Below are 24,204 nucleotides of genomic sequence, written 5' to 3' on the forward strand. Positions count from 1 at the left end.
GAAATTTTTTCTGGTTATTTACAACCTCCTGCAAGAACAGTCACCTCTGCGTTTATATTTGAGGAAGTTATTGCCTCAGCAAGCAGATGCACGCTCGTAGCATAGTGGCCACATAGGAGGAGCACAGTCCGTGACTTAACGGTGACCCACGTCGCAGTAAACGAGTTAAACTATCACTTTCACTGAGCTGACTGAAATCTTCTATTTCTCATTTTACACGTAATGTGAATTGTTTGCCATTTTGGGCAGTGTCCGCAATAAGTTCACAGAGAGTGTGTCCATTGCAGGTTTGCAGTAACTATGTGTCCATCAGCCCCAGTGAAGACATGTCAACACATCGCACTGAGGTGTTCAGGCACGACAATAGAAGCACGAATGATATTCCTACCGGGTCGTTCTCTACAAGAATAAACATGGCAGATCCTTCACATTTTCTTCATGGACACGTGAGTACAATATTCTTATTGTCTAGCACATGGAAAGGCCTATCTTTAAACTTTAATTAATTACCAATGTTGGGCTGCCAATCTACTGTCTGTTTCTATTGATATTGCCAAAGGTTCTCATGAAAACTGTATGCATAGTTATATCACTGACAATCAACCAAAGAAAAGAAAGAAAAAAATGTGACAAGCTTTCAATAGATATGTCACAATGAAGAAAATGACAAAACAAAGCGTACTATTGGCTGCAAGATAGAGCAGAGTCGCCACTTGGCGGCTACTGGCTCGAGTGCGCCTAGTGTGCATTGCTCTGCTTTGTCTGCTAGAACATCGTGTTTGCATGGGGGTGTACGTCACACATGTCCTCAAAGAGCAGTTGGTTTCATTATGTTCATGCAAGTAGGTATAACTGCTTGTACGTATGCCTAACATGATGTACAGCAGCATTTGTCCTTGCTCGGCTGCATATGCACTGTAGCAAGACCAGTGACTGGACTTGTCGAGAGTGCTCCGAAATGTCATCATACCCTTCGTTTGCCAGAATCGTTTCAGAGTGGGTGCCGCTTTCTGGGTTGACGCACAGAATAAAGTGCACTTAGCTTTGTCCCAAACACAACGAGTATGAAATAGCGTGCGAATGCCATGTTTTGGAGACTCGGTGCTAACGAAAAAAGGCCTCTAGGCCACGCATATTGGCATTGTTAGGTGTAAAACTGCGACACTGTAGTGTGTCAGTTCTGTGACAAACTTTAATTGTGCCTTAGATGTCCTATTATTATATGGTCACGGTTACACTACAGAGGAACATTCCTATCAAATGAACCCGGATCACTTGAATATTTTAAAATTTCTCCTAAACACAGCAAATGAAGTGGCACAAAAGTGATAAAGTGGAATTGCCCTGAGCAGTCTTAGCATTGGGTGAAATTTATGGAGAAACACCCGTGTACTTAGATTTAAATATAGTTTTAAAAAACTCGTATCCAAGATTAATGCGGACAGCGGGCCTCACATTTATATTGTATAATTTCATGCTAAACCAAATCCTTTTGTACATTCTCCTGAGTGTTTTTGTCATGGTGTTATAAATTAATGGAAGGCAACGGTCATTGTTTTCTTGAAAAAAAACATACCTGTTCAATGAAATAACTAGACCTTTATTACATCACTGTTATGTATGTAATCAATGACGGCTCTCTGCTGAACTGTTATGTTTTTATACTTTTACTGGAGTGATAAAAAGTGTTTACATGTTAAATGCCTCTGTAGCATTAAACCGCTGTCAGCCATGTAGCTTTCCTGACTAAGGTTATCAACTGTCCTACATGCCATGAAAAACTGAATAAGAAAGAAAAATTGCATATGTGTGTTTGTGTGAACAGGGCCATTAAACTCATCGCACAGGAATACAGGCTTTCTTTCTTTCTAATTCATTTTCGTATTCAGATGAGCAAGAAGCAGTTCAGTGAAGAAGCAAGTATAGTTCAGTCGCAATATAGCAGTGGTAGTTTTCGGAACCCTAGCTAAATTTGTACAAATGAAACAACAAAAGTCATATCGTGCAACAGCACGGACTGTCGCCCAGGATGTGCATCCCTTTTATTGGCAGATTGTGCTTCTCGCAGTTCTAATTGAAATGTTGGATGGGCTTCCTGCATCGATGTGGCAATTAAGAGCGTAGATATTGCCAATAAGCTACAGTCAATGCATATTATTCGCCGACAATTGGCTCAGGCTGCTCACAACGAAGCTCTGCTGTGCCCATTCGTATAATTTCTACCAGCCACCTATCCACACTACTGCGGCAATGGTGCTGCCACCTATAGACCGAACGTGGTGCAAGCAACCCGCAAATCATTGCAGAAAAAAAAAAAGAAACACATTTGTTCTATGAATAATGTCATTGCATTGACGGCCAGAATTTCTTGTCAGTTTTGATTGCAGCGCAATTAAGCTCTCACATCAGAGCTGTCTGGAATGGCTGGAATGGTTTTTGCATAGGCTTACAACTATGCAGTGTTCAAAACAAATCGAAACATTTCAAGGCTCACTTATATAGTGTTGTGTTTCCTGCATTTCAGTCGCTACCCCAAACTCCAACAGGGGTCGGCGTGTCACTGAGAAATGGCATGGGCCTGTCATCAGAAGAGCACATGGCAGGACCATTCTGCCAGGAAGACTGGGCAGATGATCAACGTAAGTGCATAACAACTGTTCAAACATCTAATTGTGTCTTGCCTGAAGTATATGTAGGATAGGCATATGGGACATGATAGAGCCTTTCACCAAGGCCCATTTCAAATGCACTGGAAGTTAGAAAACACCATGTAGGAAATGTTGACCACATAATACTTTTCAGGCAAATTCGTTATTGAAGGAGTTGAAGGAAATCGAACTGTTCTGTTTACATGCTACTGAAGAGAAGTCCACATTGAGCAAAGACACTTGCCCCCTATCCCTCAGCCAACTTTTGCTAGTGGTGTGCTTTCTCCGAATAGTTCCATGTGATGAAGTCGAGAAATTGAGCGAGCATGTCATGTCCCACGACAAGCTCAGTCTCCCATTTTGCCTACTTCTTTTGTGGCACATGTCGAGTGGTGTCTTTGTGCACACCATATTTGACTGTGCTCAGTTACACCAGAGAAGGACTCTGGTTACACTGTACACACTAAATCTCTCTCTGAGTGTGGCTCCCTCAAAAGGAAAGGCATGAGATGTTATGTTTGATCTTTGGTGTCACAAAACGAGCGCTCAAAAAAAGGGCGCGCCGCCAAATTCTCGCTCCGAAGCGCCGAAAGGTCAACGATAAGAAAAAAAGAAAACAAGCACCCAAAGACTCGCGCGTCCGGGGAGTCATTCATGACTCCCCGGGCGCGCGTCCTTTTCCTTTCGGAAGCATAGTTTCGCCAACAAACCTCCTCGCATTGACGGCCGAGCAAGCCCTAGAGAGTTCTTGATTGAAAGGGGCGTGGTGATGCAGAGTTGCGTCATCTTTCGCGGACGACCCTCGTACCGTCTCGCCCTTTTCCCAGCCTTCGCTGCGTATCGCGCCGACGAAATGATGAGAACTTTCTGGAATCTCGCGCGGAAGGTATTTAATCGAGCAGCCGAAATTGGAGATCAGGAGAAGAAGGAAGTTGGCGCCATTGTGCGGGGGGTATTCTGCCGCGTCTGTCGGTGAAGGTTTTTTCCGTAGTGACAAAGCAGGAGAAGAAGAAAGTATGCGCCAGAGTGCGTAGGGTGTTTCGCCTTGTGGGAGAAGCCTTTTGTCTTCCGTGACAAAGGAGAAGAAGAGGATTTCCACCTGAGGGGTGAAGACTCGAGCTACAGGCAAGAGTGTGTGTCTATTGCTATCGAGCGAAGACACGTGGCAACAGCTGCGTGTGTGAAGCCGACGTGTTTCCGGCGAAGAAGTTTGAAGCTTGGAGAGCGGCCAAGTGAAGACGCAAGGTTTCCAGGAAGAGAAACTTCGGGGGCAGCAGAACGACAACAATGCTGGACTTGAGATAGTGATTCTCGGAAGAGTATCATCCAGACTTTTGTTCCAAGAACTTTGGACTGAATAAGTTTCCTAACTCTTCAATCTTTGAGTGTCTTGGTTGTTCGATGCATGTGACTGCATTGTAGTGCGTATTGTTGTCCGTGTCTGTTGTTTCGGGTGTGGCTGATTGTACTGTGTAGTACGTTGTTTGATTGGTGACGTATTGTATTCAGCTATTGTCGAGTGTTCACACTTGTGTATCGTTTTGATCTGCCATAACTGAGAATATAAATATGTTTTGTTTATCAACTCTCGGCTCTGACTTGTTCTTAGGGCCACAGCCGGCGTCCGCTGACGCGCCAAATAGGACCACTTTTAAATTGTCCACGCTTTCGTGGTGCGGTTCGGGGGGCCGCTACTTCGGCCCTTGGAATTAGCCCGGCGATCGCCTCCCGAATTAACGGGACCTGTGACATTTGGACTATCTTCAAGCTACAGTAGGCTCCCTTTAAACGAAACTCTCTTAAATGAAATTGCTGCTGAAATGGAACAACTGCCACTAATATGTATGATTTCCTACTTGGATTTTATACCCCTGTTTATCTTTCAGTAAACGAAACTCCTCTAAAAAGAAACACATTTTCCTGGTCCCTTCAGGTTTCGTTTAAAAGGAGTCTCCTGTACATGGCCACTGCATATTTGATAGACACTGTCACCACTGAGCTGTCATTGTGTTACTCTTATTTCTTTGCTAAGGCTAAATCTAATAAGGTGCCCTTTAAAAGAAGGGAGAACAGAAAAAAAAAACAGTCTTTTAATCGCAGGTTTACTACAAGACAAAATTTGGAAAAATGCCGTATTTTCTTGCATATAGTCCTCACCGAAAAAAAGAAAAAAAAAAGTGCTTCAAAATAGGAGGTGTGGGTTGCATGCAGTGGTTGTATGCATAACAAAATAAAGGTTAAGTGGGCTGGTTGGTTAGGGGTCATAGTGAATTATGTAAGGCAGCGCTAGAACGAATCCAAGGACAAGAAAAGGCACGCTGTGCACTGTACTCACAACTAAAGTTTTATTGAAAGAAACTCGATCCACTTCCATATCCAGCATTATTCAAATAATTGTCATTAGAGGTGCCATGTGAACAACATCAGGGTATTATCAGCTGGAAAACAGCCTTGTGGAAAAGATACACAGCATAAAAACATACAGCAGATAAAAACAGCACAAACTAGTGCTATGTTATGTATGTGTGCATGAGATAATCTAATTCTTTAAATGAAAGGTCTAATTATGCTTGAATGATGCATTTCTCTTTCAATCGGTTGACGTGAAAAGCTTCTATTATTTCTCTTATCTTTTTAATATGATGATGTGAAATAGTGACGATTTCATTAAAATGTGGATCACACGAAAACCTGTGGTTGGCTGGATGATAAGTAGTGGCATTAGCGGAGAAGAGCGAACGTAGGTGTTCTTGCAGTCTAATATTGATGCACCTCACACTTTGTCCAACATATGGTACTTTACTGCACGACAACGGTATCATATATACAGTACCTATCTTGCAAGGTATGAAGCTGCGGGCATGATTAGTTTTGCATCCAGCTTTTACAGATGAGCCTGCTTTTTTTTATGATAAGTGGGCAAATTCGTCCAATCTTCTGGGGGGCGAAAAACGCCAAATCAACCTTGCACGGGTTCGAAACATTTTTTAGACAATGGGAAAAGTGATGTAGGTATGGCACAACAGTGAATTTGCTAGTGCAATTTTCGCCCTTATCACAGGCGCCCACGTTGTCTTTCTTGACCCACTTAATGAGCTTATTGCGTGCAGTAGTGATGGCAGCAGTGCCATCACTACTGCACTACCAGCCATCTTTGGCCTAAGGAGTAGGTTATTGAAGCTATCTTGAACCTCATGACGGCACGACTTTTTGAATGAAGAACGCAAAGTAGAAAAAATAATGTTGTTTTTGATGAGCTTTGAGTGGGCTGAATTACCATGCAACAGCGTTTTTTTTACATCTGGGTCGGTACTTCCACCATACATGCTGTGGAGTGAACTGCTGGTGCTGCTCCATTAATTCAGAGGTGAACCGTAGGCAATGCCCACAATGACGAAAACATTTTATAATCTTGTCGGTCAGCTGGCTGCAATTGTGGTCGTTGTCAAAGATCACCAGGTACTCAGTTTGTTTCTCTCTTTGTAGAGTTGAATTCGGGGTGTGGTTTATATTCAGGGGCCATTATATGGTAGAAAATATAGTACACACTTAGAAAACATGTAGTGGAACACACCATAATGCAACCGAAGAAAGTCACCAGATCTGTTTTTAATAGCCATCGTATGCTAAGCAAGCATTGTTATGTAGATATGGTTCAAGTACATTAATCATTTTATAGAGAAATTAAAGGCTAGCTTATAGCTGTGCATTGTTATGGCTACGACATGGTTCAGCTATCTCATGGGTGTAGCGACTTTTTCTTCACATTAGCATTCGCTTAGCTGCGGAATTAAGCACACAGCTGGATAGGTGACAGAAACTAAATAGTCAGTGGCAGCTGGCGTACCTTTTGAGCTTCTTTTTTCTTTCGGTCCTTGTCCTCCCCATTCTGTATTAAATAATGAACAAGGTGTAGCTGCATAGGGTACAGCTTCCTTTCTTAATTTCTTCTTGATGTGTGTTCTTGCTACTTTTTACTTTTGGCTAGCTTTGTAAATTTAGAAGGAATGTAAATGTAGTGATGAAGCCACGCTACACCACTGCTATTGCTACTAGATTTCTTGGCTATTTTGATATATGTCCCGCTGTTTTGCTTTTCTAGTTCTGTGGCGGAGCTTGCCAACCAGTGTGGCTGTGAGTGGTGTCACTGATGGCTCTCACGGATTTCCTGACGACGATTACATGGCAGGGCCGACATTTGGCGTCGGTATGAGTGCGAGCTACTATGGCGGCCGGCGACCACACTCCCGTCATCTGAGCTCAAAGGTGAAATTGATGTTTCGAGACATGTTTTTTGGTGCCCGTCCCCATCAGACGTGTAGGCGGTACTTGTAATGGGCATAAGAGTGGCACAGGGGCAGGCAAGGAAAGTGGTCGCTCTCCGGTCATTCAAGGAGTTGCGAAGTCCACTCCATACCTTTACTCAGCCGGACCTGTCTTGTGATTGTTTTAGGTACTATAAGGTTAAGGCTTTACAGGTTATTGATGATAATGGTGGTCAAGGACCTCTGATGTATTCCAATGCCTGTTTACTTTCTTACTTTCAACTTTTAACCCTGAAAAGCTGAGCACCAATGGCAGGCTCTTGTGGAGAGCACATCGTTGCTTACTTTTTCTTGTTGCTTCTATTAACCAACGAAGGAGGGCAGGAGGTTACTGCGGTGAAACTTTGCTCCTCTCAGCGGAGAATCTCCTGTGCGCACCTGTGATAATGTGTAGATCAATTCGTAATATGAAAGGCAAGTGCTAGTACATGCAACTTGCACTGAATCCTGCTGTCCTGTTTCACCTTCTAAACAAGACAAATTGTCCTTTGTTTATAAGTTTCAGAAAATGGCCATGTGTTCAAGGTTGTCAGAGTAGTTGGAGCAAGTTAATCTAAACTACTCTGTGTGACCGTGATATCAAAATAGGTACATTTGTTGTTTTTTGTGCGTAAAAGAAATGAACACATGAATTGTAACTGTCCGCCATTTGCAAGGGCAATTTAACTGTCCTATAGTCAGGGGAGTCGCAAAGTGTAGAGAGGCAGAGGGCATCAAAAGACCATGCGATTTCATCCCCCCCCCCCTTCTTTTGCTGTAAGAAAAACCAACATGCGAAGCATCAGGTTGCGAGGAAACATCACAGCCATGGCCTTTATTTTTACACAAGGACTGCTGATTCTAGTAATCTAATCTGCTGTACCATGCCTCGGGTATAGTACATGGTCCCCTTGGCTAAGAGATGAAAAATCCTTGCAACACAGAGTGTCACTGGAGCCAATGTTCCGACAAGTGAACATGCCTTCTTCAGGGCTGCAACTGCAGCTTCAAAGTTGCAGTTGTAGCCTTGAAGAAAATAAGTATGCTTGTCAAGATGTTGGCTCCAGCGACACTTCATGTTCCAATAATTTTTCATTGCTTTTAGACTCTATCATTCCCTGAGCGTCTACCTTACTTGAATTTCTGCATGGATAGGAGTTACACAAGGCGATCCAGAGGCCCTATTGCTGATAAGGACATCTGTAATGGCAGCATCATGTTACGAGGGTCACTGTAATATAACAAATTTATAAGATGAGTAGTTGCTGGGTTTGTGAACTCTTTGATGTTAGTAAATACGTCTTGTAAAACCGAGAGACCGAAGATGACCAGCATTATTTTATTTGAGACATCCCCATGCATGGCACATTTTCCTTCAATACTGCTGGACCTTCATCTTTTCACTACTTCATAGTGCTAAGGTCAACGAGTGATTGTAAAATGTTGCTGCCGTGGCTCCACACTGTTTCAGAGTGTGGGCATTCATATTGTCGTCTGGAAAATACACCTGCAGGTGGAGATGGTGTACTCTCTGCTGTCCATGCTGGGGACACATGACAAGGAGGACCTGAGTCGGACATTGCTCACCATGTCTGGTTCCCAGGAGAGCTGTATAGCTATGAGGCAGTCGGGTAAGTTAGCTTTGGCATGAAAATCGCTGCTATTGTTTCTCAGTACATTTTCTTGTAAAAATATGTTGGTGAACACTGCATAAGACAATCTCGTGAACTATTGCTAAGCACTTTTTCCAGCTGGAAACAAAGGCAGTTGAATTTCATGGGAGCTTATTCTCTGCTGTGGTTTTTAGTTCCTGTGGTGTCTGAACTCAGGGTTCACAACTACAAGTTTTTATGAGCAGGTCACCAGTGTGGTGTCAGGAGCCTGCTCAGGAGTGTCAAGCGTGCTCTGCACACACTCATTTACTGAACTAGTGTACTGGCTGCTTGCAGTGCGCTGCTTGAAGACCAAAAAAGGCAGGAGGAAAAGAATTTGTAGTACACAAAATGTGTGCATCTTTTGTGCACCTTTATTTGTGTTCGAGCAGTTTGTCGCAACTGTCAACTAGTCCCTGCTTTGACTTTTTTGTACAGTGACTCACATGTACTATCAAAGTGAGCTCGATGAACTGCCTATACGTGGCAATATTGTTCTTTCTTTTTTGTGCTAGGCTTGAAGTTTACATCTTCTACTCCACACAGCAAGAGGCCTTGTCTGATAAAACCTTAATTACACAGTAGACTAACTTTATGTTACTGTAGCATTGCAACAATTTTAGCACTAGTTGATCAAGAAGACCATCTGTTTTGTTTTGTCGGGCTCTTTTGCTAGCATTGGGGCAGTGAAGCCATAACAATGTGCTGTCTCGGCTCACTGCCTGTCACAGGCTGCCTACCGCTGCTCATACAACTCCTGCACGGCAGCAACCAGCAGCAGGAAGGGGAATCACAGGAGAGCCAGGCCGAGCAGCGCCGAGTTGTGCGAGAGCTGCGGTTGCGGGCGAGCCAGGCACTGCATAATGTCGTGCACGCCCACCCGGACGACCGTCAGAGCCGCCGTGAGGCTCGGGTCTTGCGTCTTCTGGAGCAGATTCGAGACTTCTGCGACTACTTGCACGACCTTGAAGCATGCATTGCAGAGCCCAACCAGAATGGTGAGTTTTAACCACCGTTTTGAAGGCGGTCTGAGCTCCTGCAATATTGTGCTAAAAGGTAGTAAAACATGTCACCTATTGCACACATTATGTGAAGAAACTAACCAACTGTAGGTGTTGTTGAAAAGTCACAAATGAGCCACATATTGGACAATGAAAGAAAGAAAATCTTAAGTGCTTGTTTTTTTTGTTAGAGTGACACTAATTAAAATTAAAATACAAGACACCCAAGAAAAGCATTTGACATGTTACTTATAGTAATTATGACATAAATTTGTAGAAAGTAAAGTGAACAAAGAGATAAAAGTTATTTTTCGTCCAATTTACGTTCTTCACATTTGTATTATAAGTACTAGAAATAACATCCTCAATACCTTCCTTAAATTTCCTGTCTGGTTTAATTCTAATATAGTGGACCATGTAACATTGAGACTCTCTGTGAGGCCTGATGGTGACTGCTAGAACCTATTTGGGACTCCCATGATTTTGTGCTCAGGGCAGCAAGTGAAGAGGAATGCCCTTAAGGGGCATTATTATTATTAGAAATGTCACCACTGACACCACCTGCCAATATGTGCTGAGTGCAGTAGTGAGCAGGTCTGACCTGCTCAAGCGCAAAGAGAAACTGGCATAACCAAATAATCAGGGGAGAGCGGTGTCCAAAAGTTTTCAGATTTGCTTGTGTATCTATGCACACTCATATACAAATACACGCACAAACATACATGAAGTATAGTATTTGTTACCATTCCCCCCCCCCACCCCCCCAAAGGAAAAAAGGAAGCTGGCTATGTTACTGCACTGAGCACTGAGGCGATTAAGTGACGGCCAAACTAGGGATGAGCTGCGTTCTTCCTTTACTTCCAAACAATATTGTCATAAATGTATGCACATAGAGACAACATGGAAATGCCATGTGCCACCTCTTGACAGTGACAGTACCAAACTCTACATATTTCCGCCTTCTGGTGTGTTAACACAAAGGCGCCACCTACCATGTTGTGACAGGGATGGTAACAGCCTCTGCACATTTTCTTCTTCAAGCACATACCTAAGTGCAATAGCTTTGTGGAAATCATCATGCATTTATGGCACATGCACTAGCCACTGAGTGGTGCAACATTTATCTTCAAGGCTATGTGACAGGTGATCACGGAACTCTACTGTCTGATGGTTGTTTCACTGATGCTGAAACATTGCTCTTATATATGTTTCAGTGACAAAGTATTGAGAGCAATGGCCAAACACAACTGCAGCAACTTCTTACAGGAGAGCTAGATCACAAGCAATGCACCTGTGGTTTTGGTCTAATGCTTGTTAAGCTTCTCGGTGCAAAATTAGACGAGGTACACATAGACGAGACGAAGGACCAGGTACACATTTTCTGTGTGTACCTTGTCCATTTTCTATTCTGAACAGTTTTAATGACGGAACATGATCTAGCTCAATCCCACACTTCAATAATTCTTGTCGCCTGCAGCCTTTGTATTGCTTGGCAGTGCAATCTAGCAAGAGTGTTTATATGAGTTTTTCTTTCTTCTGCGGGACCTCAACAGGTGTTGCTCAACTTTTGTTCAAGTAAGAATGGAGCTGGACTTTCGCTGGTAATAGACAGTTTTTGGACCATGAATGGCTCTCTATGCTTTCTCCTTTGGCTGCTAGGACCTGTAGCTGCTTATTTGGTGCATGAAGTCACAGGCATTAGAAATCTTGGTAATTTAGGAACTACGGGTTCTTGCATTACAGTGAGAGAAATGTCTAAACACGAAAAAAGGTTTTGCTGTCTTATTGGTGTTCATTGGTGAACATGTATATGAGAATTTACCCTTTTCAAAGTGTTTTGGCTCTAATGTAAAAATAAGGGCCATTTACTTTCTTGGATCAAAAATGGGTGCAGGACCTCATGTTACAAGGATGATGTTGAGGCTTAAACAGCCTTGCCGGAATAGCAGACAGGCAATACCTGCAGTTGAAATGATAGTACGGGTTTTGCCGTATATAGCACCACCATGTGTGAGCAAAAGTTGAAATGCCATTTTAATATGATATCCGAAAGTGCACTATGTTCAGGAACACTTCCTTGAATACGTTTTTCAGAACCTGGTGACCAACATCCAGGATCAGCTATTGCAGCTCTCATGAAGCTGTCCTTTGATGAAGAACACAGGCATGCCATGTGTCAACTTGGTAAGTGCATTGCAGCTAGCTGTTAAAGGTACCTCCTCCAGTTTATTCAGCATATGTTGCAGGTGCTGCCTACATGTTACTATTTTTGTTGATGCCATATATAATCTTCTTTATATCTTCCGTAGCCTATGGGCAGACACTGTCACATCTTAGTGCATGGTCTTGCTCTACTAGGCCAGGCATTCTTAAAAAAAAAAAAAAGAAAACGCCGCATAAGCAAAAACAAAATGAAAATTTGTCACATTCACTCAAGAGATGAAACAACTCAACAAAAAGCATAGGCAGAAATTATTTTCGAGGGAAGGGAAGGTGCCTCCTTGACCTGAAGTGGATGCCGGGCCGGACGATGTGGTTTAGTGTTATTGTGCTCTGTATACCACAGCGAGAAAATTGGGGGCAGGGGGTGTACGTGTCACACCCTGGCTACGCCACTGATGCTCACAGTTTCCAACTTGATTTTTTTGTGGGTATGAGGCGATTATTTATTCTTAGCTTAGACTACTCCCAATAGACATCAAATGAATCAACTCGATCATACGTAACTACTGGTGTTTGTTGCATAGAGGCATGTACACCGTAGGACTATTGGAGACAAAGGCTGCTTACACAAACCGATCGCTTATATATAACTGCGTACAGTCAGGTAGCATGACAGTGTGTACAATGAAGCCTACGAACATTCGGGCCAAATGTTCACTTATACTTGGAATATATAAGTGCAACACTTACCTCCAATTGGAAGAATCAGAGCTGAGAAAATCACTGTCCCTTTGTCGGCGTTCATGTATCCAAGACGTCGCACACAGTACAGCAATAAAAACCACTCGAACCTGCTGGACATCACTCGCAACAGTTTCCAGACATACCGTATTTACTCGCATAATCGGCGCACTCGCATAATAGGCGCACCCCTAGTTTGGTCGCGGAAAATTCGATTTTTTTTTAATTCCGCGCATAATAGGCGCACCCCGAACTTGGCCGCGATCAGAAACGATTCTACCCCCCAGCGGTACAGTTGGAACGCGGTTCCCGTACCCTGAAGAAAAAAAGAAGGCAAATCGACGAGCAAATAAAAAAAATTCGAAGTGCAACAACCTAACCAACGTGTTTGTCGAAATAAAACTTGAAAAAAAAAAAGCGTCCATGAGCGAAAAAAAAAAGGCTGTTCCATCAATTACTGATACCCCCCAAATCGCCGCGCTTTTTGGAGGTCACGTGTACAACGCCGGGGGCTCGATCACCATCACCACCATCAGAGAAAAAGAACGAAACGCCATTTTGCAAGCGGTGTGCGTATGTTGTGGTCCTGTATTGAACTTTGGTTCCACCATGGGGAAGTACGCGAGCTACACGGCTGGGTTTAAACTGAAGGCAGTGCAGTACGTGCTGGAGCACGGCAACCGGGCTGCAAGCAGGCATTTCGGCGTTGGAGAAACCAGTATTCGGTACTGGAGGTACCAAGAAGAAAAACTTAAGGCGACGAAGAAGACACGACGGGCTTTCCACGGTGCCAAGACCGGCAGGTATCCGAACGTCGAAGAGCAACTGGTCCGGCATATACGGGAGCTACGACAATACGGCTGTGCTGTGTCGTTGGATATTGTGCAGACTGAAGCGCGCAGAATAGCCCGAGCTCAGGGCATCGAAGCAAAAGAGTTCAAAGCCAGCTCCGGATGGACAACTCGTTTCATGCGGCGCCATGGCCTCGCACTGCGAAGGCGGACCACCTTGTGCCAGCGCTTGCCCGCAGCATATGAGGACAAAGTGGTGGACTTCCACAGTTTTGTTATAAAGCTCCGACAGCAGAAAGACTTCATTTTGCCCCAGATCGGCAACGTTGATCAGACCCCCCTTTGCTTTGATATGCCGTGGAACACGACAGTGGAGGAGAAAGGTGCACGCAGCGTCATCGTCAGAACGTCTGGCGCTGATAAACAACGATGCACCGTAATGCTGGCGGTGACAGCGGATGGGCGTAAGCTACCGCCTTACGTTATTTTTAATGTAAGACGCTCTCAAAGGCAAAATTCCCTCAAGGCATCTACGTCAGAGTCCAGGAAAAAGGCTGGATGAGCGCGGAACTCATGGTGGATTGAATGAAAACAGTCTGGGGTCGGCGGCCGGGTGGTCTGTTGTTGCCGTCTATGCTTGTCCTGGACAGTTTTCGTGGGCACCTAGTAGACCGCGTACGAGATGAGCTAAAGGAGCTGCGCACAGATCTGGCAGTGATTCCGGGCGGCCTCACATCGATACTGCAGCCTTTGGACGTGTCCTTGAATAAACCTTTCAAGGACAATGTTCGAAGGCTGTACACCACCTGGATGGCGGGAGGACAACATCAGTTGACTCCACGTGGTAAGATTAAGAGGCCGCCTATGGAAATGCTGTGCGCTTGGATCGTGGAAGCGTGGCAGGCGATCTCCGACGAAGTCGTCAGGAAAAGCTTCAAGAAGACGGGTATCTTGAACGCACTGGATACGAGTGAGGATGACATGTTGTGGGGTGCGGATGATTCGGACACCGAAAACGAATCCCCGCTCGGCGAGGATGAATGTGTGATCTCCGACTCGGACTCCGAATAGGGAAAAGGAGGAACAGCTACGACTTTTGTGTAAATAAATTTTACGTGTGTGTGTGCAGTTGACGGCTCTCGCTTGTTCATTAAAAGGTACGTAGGTATGTTTGTTTTATGCTGAATCAATTGCTAAACGATAAAGTCGCCTTTTACTTGACAAGTGTGCAGATTTAAAGCGCGAGAACCGAGTTGAAAAAATTTTCGAAAATTTTACCCCGCGTAATTGGCGCACCCCTAACTTCGAGCCGGATTTTCTGAAAAAAAAGTGTGCCTATTATGCGAGTAAATACGATAAATTTGACCAAAAAATAACTATTTCATAACATTCACATAGGGACATCTCACAGAAACTCGCCACACTAGCGAACACCGAGCGCACACAAGCACAGAAAACTAGTCGCATTGCACTGTACGAAAATGCACTGGCTTAATAATATATACAATATATTGAACCACTGTATTTGGTCATTTTACCAATAAAAATAAAGAATACAAATTTTTCGTGCAATAATAATAATATATTATAGGTTATTTATTTGCAATAATGTCAGAAAGGACCGAGAAATGATACAAGAATAGTGCTAGTGAGGTGTGAGGCGTGGCGAGGGAACATCTACCGCTGCATGGCCGCTGCATCAGCGAGAGCAAGCTAGCACATGCAGTGCTAGTTGATCGTGGCAGTGAATGGTGAACCTTGAAAGCAAAGCTCCTTTTCACGAGGAATTAACTGCTATATGTTTGTTTACAACATTAGTTATTTGCGCAACGGCTCAATGAGCAAGCAATTGGTTGGACGTCTGCAGTTGTAACATTTGTAAAACCGCGTCGACGGGCGCGCATCTCTGTAGTACTGCAAAGGTAAAATAAAAGTGCATTTTACCCCTGGCCTAACTTTATTTTGGCAAGCCCAGCAGTATAGGTCACTCAAGACCACATTTGCGAAATCTGACTATCGGCTGTGTGATGGAGTATTCTAAGTCATTTTTAAATGATTCTGCTCTCAGTTGTAGAGCAATTTTTGTGTAGCCAGATTCCTTTTGTCAACTATAGCACTTCCTCCTCACAAACATTATAACTTCTTGCTGAGCGAAATATTGCCCATCTGAAGCTAGAAAATTTTCCCACTGGAAAGATAACTTTCCATTGAGACCGGAAAACTCCTAGCTGGAAATGGCTTTCTAGCCGGGAGTCATTTCCATTTCCAGCCTAGAAATACCATTCCCCACTGGGAATCGAACTCTCTCCCGGCTGGAAATGCCATTTCCAGCGAAAAATAGAAAATTCCCAGCCTGACGAGCCATTTCCTGCCAGAAATCTGGCTGGAAACTTGATTTCCAGCAGGAAATTCCTGACCCATATTCATGTGGGATGTTTTCATGGTAAAAGCTCAGTTGGCAGAAATAGGAATTTTTATTTGAAATTGCTCAGATATTGACTCACATTCACGACAAGTAAGCAGTTGTATCATCATCTTTTAGATGCGAAGCATCTTATGGTCGAGTTCAATCCGGTGTGCGGTGTGACTACCCTTACTGCGCATGCGCGTCCTCTCCCCCTCTCTCACCCGACCCTAGGCTCACTTCCCTCTCTCTCTCCTCCAGGCATCCCTCCTAGCAGTGTTTACACCTCTGTAGTGCATGCGCACCCTCTCACTCTCTCTTCTTGTACGCTGACCCCCTCTGTTTATTTGCTACGTGGATGCAGGCAGTGTCTGCTAGCAAGTTTCTTGATTGAAAAAACCAACTGCTTGCGCTGCACAACTGCTCACTGGCCACCCACATATATAGGCACCGTGCAGTCGAGTTTTCCCGTGTGACTGCAGTGCCAGAACGCAGTGCTTAGCGGAGAAAAAATGCAAAAATAGGTTGGGATCAGTCAAAATGGAACGCGATGCTCACGTCTCCCTGCCCTTGTGAGTGGGATAATTGCAGCAGGGATACACGGGGACGCGTGTGCACGTCTGTTTTTTTTTTTTTGCTCTTAACGGCCAACATCAGCAGACTTAGGATGGAGGATGGGCTAGTGCCAGAAACGCAGCTCCCTCTGATCAGCGCACGGTACCTATAGGCACTGGATCTTGACCTCCAAGGTAGTGCCAGTGGGAGATTTCTCCTGTGCATTGTTGAACAATAAAAATTTGCAGCGTGTATGTTAACTGAAAGTGGACTGTGGGTCTAATCAAAGTCTTCTGTCTCTCATTGCCCATTAGCAGCTATTTGCATTTTCTGGTAGGAAACACCGGTCCATCACTGCGTGCTTTGTGCCTCTCCGAGTTTCTCTTTGTGCCTCCCCGCGAATTCGAATACTGTATTATTTGTTCGAATATTCAAGGCATTCGAATATTCGTACAAGCCTGCTGCAGACCCTTAAATGATAGCAGGTGCACACTTTCAATATGACATAATTAATACAGAAAGTGGCCTGAAAATTGCTTGATTTTGGTGTGTATAACAACCACAGCAACACAAAAGTGTTTAAGAAAACTGTTTTGCAAATAATGTGACTAACAGGCATAACAAACAAGAAAAAAGAAGCTACATACCAATAATAGATTATGTTTCATGATTACGTTAGGAAAAATTACTACAAATGGATACTAATCTACAACAGAATGATTTTCACCATTTTAAACAAAATAGGGCTACATTGAAAAGTACATGAAAACTGAAATAATTATAGCACTACAATGAAAAATATATGAAAACTAAAATAGTGCGACAATGCTATTTTAGCGAAGGATGAATGAATGTGGAGGAGGAATAAATATTAAGAGAATGCCTGAGTTATTTAATTTTAGTCTAAGACCATGCGTGGAAAATATGAATAATTAAAAGCATCAATTCTACATAAATAAGGTGTGAAGTGTTTAGCTAAATTATGTTTTGTAGGTGTGTTAATAAGAGTGTTAGTTGGGGGGATTGGTCAATTGCAAGTTTGCAGTCGAGAAGCAGAGAATTCTGATCTATTTTCAGTACACGGTAAAAGGGGGAATGCCATTGGCTTTCATTAGCTCAGATGGAGTGTAAGTTCCTCAGAATTCATTGAAAATAAACCGGACTACTTTCCTGCATATTTTTAACAGTTAATGTCAAGTTGAGCCATAGCGAATTGCCATATTCTAATTTTAATACCATTAAACAAAAATAGCACATTATTTTAGGATAGCTTGGAGTGGCGTGAAGATTAAGTTTTTATGAAGCAGAACTTTCTAAATTCAGATGAGAAAATGTTATTGGTATGTGTGTTCCAGGACAAGTTAGTTGTTAATGTAACACCAATATATTTCCAATTGATGACTTGCCTCAGTGGCCAAGAAGCAAGTCAGTAAATAAAAGGCAGGGATGTTTTTTTTACCTAAGAAAGTGTACGCTTTTATCTGCATTCAAAACCATTCCCAGTTTCTTGCACCGTGGAAATATGTTATTTGACCGTCATTTAACTTGAGTTGGCTATCAGGACGAACGAAAGATTTTTTCAACCATACACAGTCATCTGCAAACAGTCGGATTAGAAAACCAGGGTTCATTAGCAATGATAATAATATCAAGCAAGAAAAGCAGATTGGTTAGGGACACTACCCTGTGGAACCCTCGAAGTGACTTTCAGAAAGCTGACCTCCGATGTCAGTGCATTGCCTACTGTCGGTCAATATAGCAGGAATCCAGTTGATGAAGTGTTCAGGGAGGCCAAAAATTCTAAGCTTTGTTATGAGTATATCATGTGGAAACTTCTCAAAATCTGTACTAAAATCAAGAAATATTATGTCTACTTGGTAGTTAGAATCAATATATATAGGAAATGAATGAGCTATTGGGTTATTATTGAACACCTTTTTCAAAAGCCATGCTGGTGTTGTGTTAATGCAGCATTGTCTTTCAAACTTTGGCGTACGCAGTTACCGATAATATGCTCTGCAACTTTGCAGCACTGGTATGTTAGTTATATTAGTTGTTAGGCAATAACTTTGAATAAGTATTTTATCATTTTTTAAACTCTGGGGCAATCTAGGCAGTCTTCCAAATCGTTTGGCTATTGTACATGTTCTGGACTTTATCAAGATCAGCAGAACATTTATACCTCTGTCACTAGAGTACACAGAAACTCTATTACATAAGCACTATTTTACAAAGTCGAAAAACTTTTAATGAAAAGGCATTGCCTCGAAGACACTCAGCACTGACAATCTCTATTTTATTTATTATCTTTTTTTTATTTATTGATTTACTTGCAACAAAATGTTGTGGGAGACCATGGGAAAAGAACTGATACAATCAGATTTAGGGTGTCCTGGGCACCCTACACGTATTAGAGCGTAAATGATGGTAATGAACAAAAAACAGAAAAAGGAAATGCACTCATAATATATTGCACATGAAGATCCTCCATGTGAAAAAGAAATGGGCTTGCATAGACATTATAAAGAAATATGAAAAAATTATTTCCCTTGAAGAACAACGAAAATGAAAAATAAATATATGGCATTGTTTAGGAGGCAAGTTCATGATAAGGATATTGTGGTGAAAAAGTCTTCATAGTTCATCAAATGAGGTTTCCAAAATGTTAAAGCTGCTCATTACTGTTACTATTAAGCAAAGCTGGTAGCGTAAACCGAAGCATTTGTTGACTGTAGGTAATGCGCCATTTTTAAGTTTTCCATTCATCTGGTACATTACACTTCATTAGTGTGGCCTGTCATCCTGCTAGCGGTTGTAGAGTACTAGGTTATTAAGCTGGATTTATACTGACGACATAGATTATAGTTAAAGATGGACTTTACCGGGACAATGTTGTGTGTTATAAAGAGGTCACTGATGTGTGAGAGGTATGAAACCTTGAATCTAATCAAATCGCACGTGTTTGTTATACTGCAGCTTGTCAATATTTTCTTTTGTAGTAATGCCCCAAACTAGCAATCTATATAATTATTAACCAAGTATTGGTTCGAACAGAGCATTATACAAGAACTTGTGTTGATGGTTGTAGTGCATTTGAAAGAGACAAGTTGCATCACACCTATTGTACTACATTGTTTGCTAATTAGGCGATTTATGTGGTCATCCTATGTCATGTGTTCATTGAAATAAATGCCTAAAGTTCTTATCGGTGATACAAACTCTATTTCTGCATTATTTAACATTATTGGTGCTAGTTGAATGGTTGTGTTCCACGGTCGAAACCAGGTTGCCTTAGTTTTGCTAATGTTAAATTTTAAGTGGTTTTCAGTCGTCTAGTAATTTACTTTCGAAAGCACTTCAATACCTCTATTAATTAGGTACTCTTCTGAGTTCCCTGAAAAAAAATTAACTAGTGTCATGTGCATATATAATAAATTTGACTGTATCATCAATTGCCGGAATATCTTTTATATAAAGTAAATGTAAAACTGTTCCTAGGGTACTTCCCTAGGGAACACCACATCTGACCGGTTTTTCCATGAGATTTTTCTCCCGCAACAATTACAGATTTTTATGTTTCAAATACGAGTAAATTAAAAAATGTTCTATGCCCCTGATGCCATAAGTTTGCAACTTTCTCAACAAAATGCTATGGTTAACAAGGCCGAATGCTTTTGAAAAATCTAAGAATATACCCAGCCCCATTTCCTCAGATTCAAATTTCTGTAATATCAACTCTTTTTGTTTAAGGAGGCCAAGCGCGGTGGACTTCTTCTTACGGAAAGCAAATTGCACCGGATGCGTAAGATTATGGCGGTTTATGAAAAATTACAGGTGCTCTAAAATTATTATTTTGAAACCTCTAGAAAACACTGGTAATATGGATATCTACCTGTAGTAGCTGATTTCATTTTTATCCCACTTTTTGACCATCATTGTCAGTTTGGTGGTTTGCATGTCACGTGGAAATATTCAGAGTGACAAACTTTGGTTAAACATGTATGTTAGAAATGGTGCCAGAATATCTATTACATACTTCACTGGTTGTACTTGAATGCCCGACACATCAGTGGCTTCAGACGCATCAGTGGCCATAAAGACGAGAAAACTTCATTGTCGACCATTGGTGTAAAAGTTATTGTATGTTCTGTGTAAGAATTCGTATAAGTAAATTATGGATCATTATCCAAAGAATGGCTGAGGGTAAGAAAAAAAACGAAACAATTTGCCAAATCACGGCCTAATAATTCTATGCTGTTCTGTAATATCATCATTGTTTGTTCCTGTGATTTTCCAACCATTGTATTTAGAGTCTTCCAAATTTTAGCAGAGTGTCCCACAGTCATAGTGATTAACCCTTCAGAGCTGCTTTGTAACGGAGTTTCTAAACTGCTTTTAGTGTCTTCTGAACGCACTACCAAAAGCGTGGCACTAGCCTTCAAGATGGAACCAGCCAAAACAAAATTACATTATAAAATCTAATTTCTGTCTCCAATTACTGTAGATGTTGTTTTTGTGTGCATACAGGGCTATTTGGTCACCAGCATCGGCCATACATGAAATATACTTCCCGTCATAGCCGCTATAATTGGCCTTTTTCTTCTCATTCTATGTTTACTGCACCAAAGACTGTTTACTTTTATTGTTTCACAGCTGCAAAGACCAGCCGAACTTTGATGTTTCTGCCCCAAACGGCTGCATGCTACGGCGATTATATATGGTACTGTGTGTTGGTACATAGAGCAATATGGCTCTGACTGTTAGTTCTCTGTAATTGTCTCTTGGATGATGAGATCAAGGCATCCTGTTTGCGCCTCATCCCCCGTCCCCCCAGCTTGCACATCATGCTGTGGTCCTGAGCCAACTCAACTGCTGAAAAATGCCACTCAGTGACATGGCATACACATGCTGAACTTACTTTACTGTGCATAGTACTTCCACCACCTGACATTGAGTGAAGCTGCTCTAGCACATGTCATTGAGATGAACCTTGTTTGGTCCCGATTGTAAGTCTGTAGCACCTTCTCCACTCAAGCACTGTTCTGCTTTGCAGTCTTTCGCTGCCGATAAACCCTCACAGACCTGCAATCAGTTGGCCGCCCAGTGCCTTTGCTTTATGAATTCTTGCTCTCAGGCGCAAGGGATTCTTCGTATTGTTAGCTGAGGGCACGAAAGCATGCATATTCTACTGTTCTTGCGGTGAGCCTTCCTTCGCTCGCAATCTCTGACTGTCTCACTTTCCTGTATTCTGAGTTTATAAGCCTATGTTTGGTTATGGTTCTGTCTGTTCTGCCTTTTCTGCCCAGTGCTTGAGAGTCGACAAACCTAGCTATAGTGCCTTTGGACATTGTGGTGGGAAAGAGTGTTGCGTTTTTTCCTGGCTGTGCTCGTGTGATAATAAGTCTTGCACAAGCCAGTCTCAACATCGAGTGCACAAGTTTTTCATGTGGGTGACTGTGTACTGTATTCCTTGCCAAACAGGTGGTCTGCAGGCGATAGCAGAGCTGATCCAGGTGGACCAGACCAGCCATGGCAACACAGCTGAGCCGAGCTGCGTGACATTGCGACGATATGCCGGCATGGCGTTGACGAACCTGACCTTTGGTGATGGTACTAACAAGGCACTGCTCTGCTCCATGAAAGGCTTCATGCGTGCCCTAGTCTCACAGCTGCACTCACCCAGCGAAGACCTGCGACAGGTATGAGGGTGCTAGCTTCATTTCTCTGTCAATTGTGGAAGGCAGTTTTGGTAGACACACAACGCATGAGGAAGGCATACAACAGCTGTATCTTACTGGTGCCTATCTTCACAGAAGAAACCTGGAGGACTACAAAGCAGAATAAACATAAATTTGCAGTGAGCAATGGAAAGGAGAATGATTGATGTGAACTCCAAGAGACATGAAGAGAGCTGAGTGGCTCAAAGAACAAACGGGTCTGAAGGACATCATAGTTGAAATTAAGAAGAAAAAAATGAACATAGGCAGGGTACGTAACATGTACACCTGGTTATTAAAAGGGCCTTGTGACACTTTTAGGACAACCTTATTCAGCACCGGAACATGTGTTGCAATTGTTACTGAGACGAATGCAACAAGAAATATGGAAATTTGTGCACAGGAAGTGAAGTTATGAGTCCTCATAGTTCAGAACTCGAGCAGACGATGACGATAAACGTTCTCTTTTGCATTTCACTCGCCTGCTGACGTCGAAGACCGCTTCCAATCACAGCGTGAATCACATAAAGACATATTGGAAACGTGACATCATGGTGGCCTTCCTATAATACCTCGCTACCGCTCGTTTTGGCAGCATTTTTAGCATGGTTACTACGAACCTCGTGCCTCGTGTTGTAGCCCCCACTTTCAAACTGTGTAAGATATACACATACGCTTTGGACGGATGCCTTCTCGGCTTGCTTCCAAAACGCATTCTACGGCAACGCCGGTGTCCGCCGCCTGTCGCATTTTTCGCTCTCTAAAAACACGGCATGCATTTCCACCTTTAGTCGCTGGCGTACCATAGCCTCGTTCGAAGGCTAAGTATTGTGTTCATTGTTCTGGAAATACCTACATTATTTAAAAACAGAAATGATTTATTTCTGAGAAAGTGTGAAAAAGTTTTTGCTGTTTTTAGCCTTCACACGTATGGCCTAGCTACCACTATATGGATATTGCATGCTATTTGTTACGTCTAGCCAATAAAAAGCCAACGGTCCGTGTCGTCACGCCACACGACATGACGTAACTTCCTATCACAAAAATAGCCGATGTTTGTCGCCATAGTCTGAAATCAAGGTAATTTGTCCAGTGAATTAAAATGATAAAAGCGTCGATTTCAGCGTTGCCATTCGCGATATCCGCACGTTCCACAGCACCATAAAAACTGATGAAAAATACATGCTCAAATAGCGTTGTAGGGCCCCTTTAAGGGTAACTGTCGGGATTCCAAGAGGAGGCAAATGCGCAAAGGGGAGACAGAAAGTTTGGTGGGCAGATGAGATTGAAAAGTTTGCGTGTATAATGTGGAAACAGCAAACACAGCACTGTGCGGATTGACGGAACATGGCAGAGGCCTTTGCCCTGCAGTGGGCATAAGTCAGGATGTTGATGATGATGATGAACAAAAACATTGTGGTATGTAGGACCTTAATGGTAATTTGCTATGGTCTTTAAAAACTTGTAGTCTAGGGCTATTACAAATATGTTCTAATGATGAACTTGCAGATTAGCATTAGTAGACTCTCAGTAAACGTAAATCTGTTGAATGGAACTGTTGCTTAAATGGAACACCTGCCTCCAGCATGATTGGTTTTTTAATTGGAGTCTCTATCCTTTTTCACCTCTTAGTAAACGGAACGAAGCACATTTTACTAGTCCTTTCAGGTTCCATTTAATGAGAGTCTAATGTATATCGTCGTCCTGGTTGGGTCGGCAGAACTGTCCTTGTGCACAACTGGTTCATTATCATTGCTTTTTGTGGCCCTTGCAAGTTGCTGCCATTGACACCCCTACAAGTTGCTTTTAACGGGCAGTGTGACAAAGGAAAAACTTGGAGGATGCCTTCAAGAGTATAACTTGATAGCCTAATTGTACACCATGTAGATAATCTTTAACCATACCACAAGGAAAGAAATGTTTGTGCTTGTAACAAGGGTTGTTTCAAGGCATCCTGGAATATCTAGTGCATGGACAGTTGCTATGTGCCTACTACACCATAGTTCTTTGTTAAGTATTCACTACTGGTTTGTAAGTTGCCACGTGCAGTTGTGCAGCTGCACACTTTGTAATGGGCGGGATGCTTAAAACCACCCGCACTTTGTGCAATTCACTTGTTTTGGCACCTGGTGCAATTCTAAGATTCTGCAATGCAATAAAGATAGGTTAGCGTATACTCACTCGTGAGTTGACTCACTCGAACTCACTCAGACTTAGATCAAGCTGTG

General features: G+C 42.6%; 1 protein-coding gene across 3 annotated transcripts in view; it reads left to right on the plus strand.

Annotated features, from left to right (window-relative positions):
- The window catches only part of LOC119171561 (uncharacterized), a 160,484-nt gene that overhangs the window by 118,385 nt on the left and 17,895 nt on the right, over positions 1-24,204 (plus strand). For all 3 annotated transcript variants that reach the window (XM_075892331.1, XM_075892334.1, XM_075892335.1), the window contains 7 exons: positions 288-446; positions 2,525-2,639; positions 6,751-6,914; positions 8,466-8,583; positions 9,336-9,602; positions 11,700-11,789; positions 21,741-21,958. In XM_075892331.1, coding sequence (XP_075748446.1) covers positions 288-446; positions 2,525-2,639; positions 6,751-6,914; positions 8,466-8,583; positions 9,336-9,602; positions 11,700-11,789; positions 21,741-21,958 — 1,131 coding nt within the window. The remainder of the gene's footprint in view (positions 1-287; positions 447-2,524; positions 2,640-6,750; positions 6,915-8,465; positions 8,584-9,335; positions 9,603-11,699; positions 11,790-21,740; positions 21,959-24,204) is intronic.

The sequence above is a fragment of the Rhipicephalus microplus genome, chromosome 4 (genome assembly GCF_043290135.1).
Source record: "Rhipicephalus microplus isolate Deutch F79 chromosome 4, USDA_Rmic, whole genome shotgun sequence".
Classification (NCBI taxonomy): Eukaryota; Metazoa; Arthropoda; class Arachnida; order Ixodida; family Ixodidae; genus Rhipicephalus; species Rhipicephalus microplus.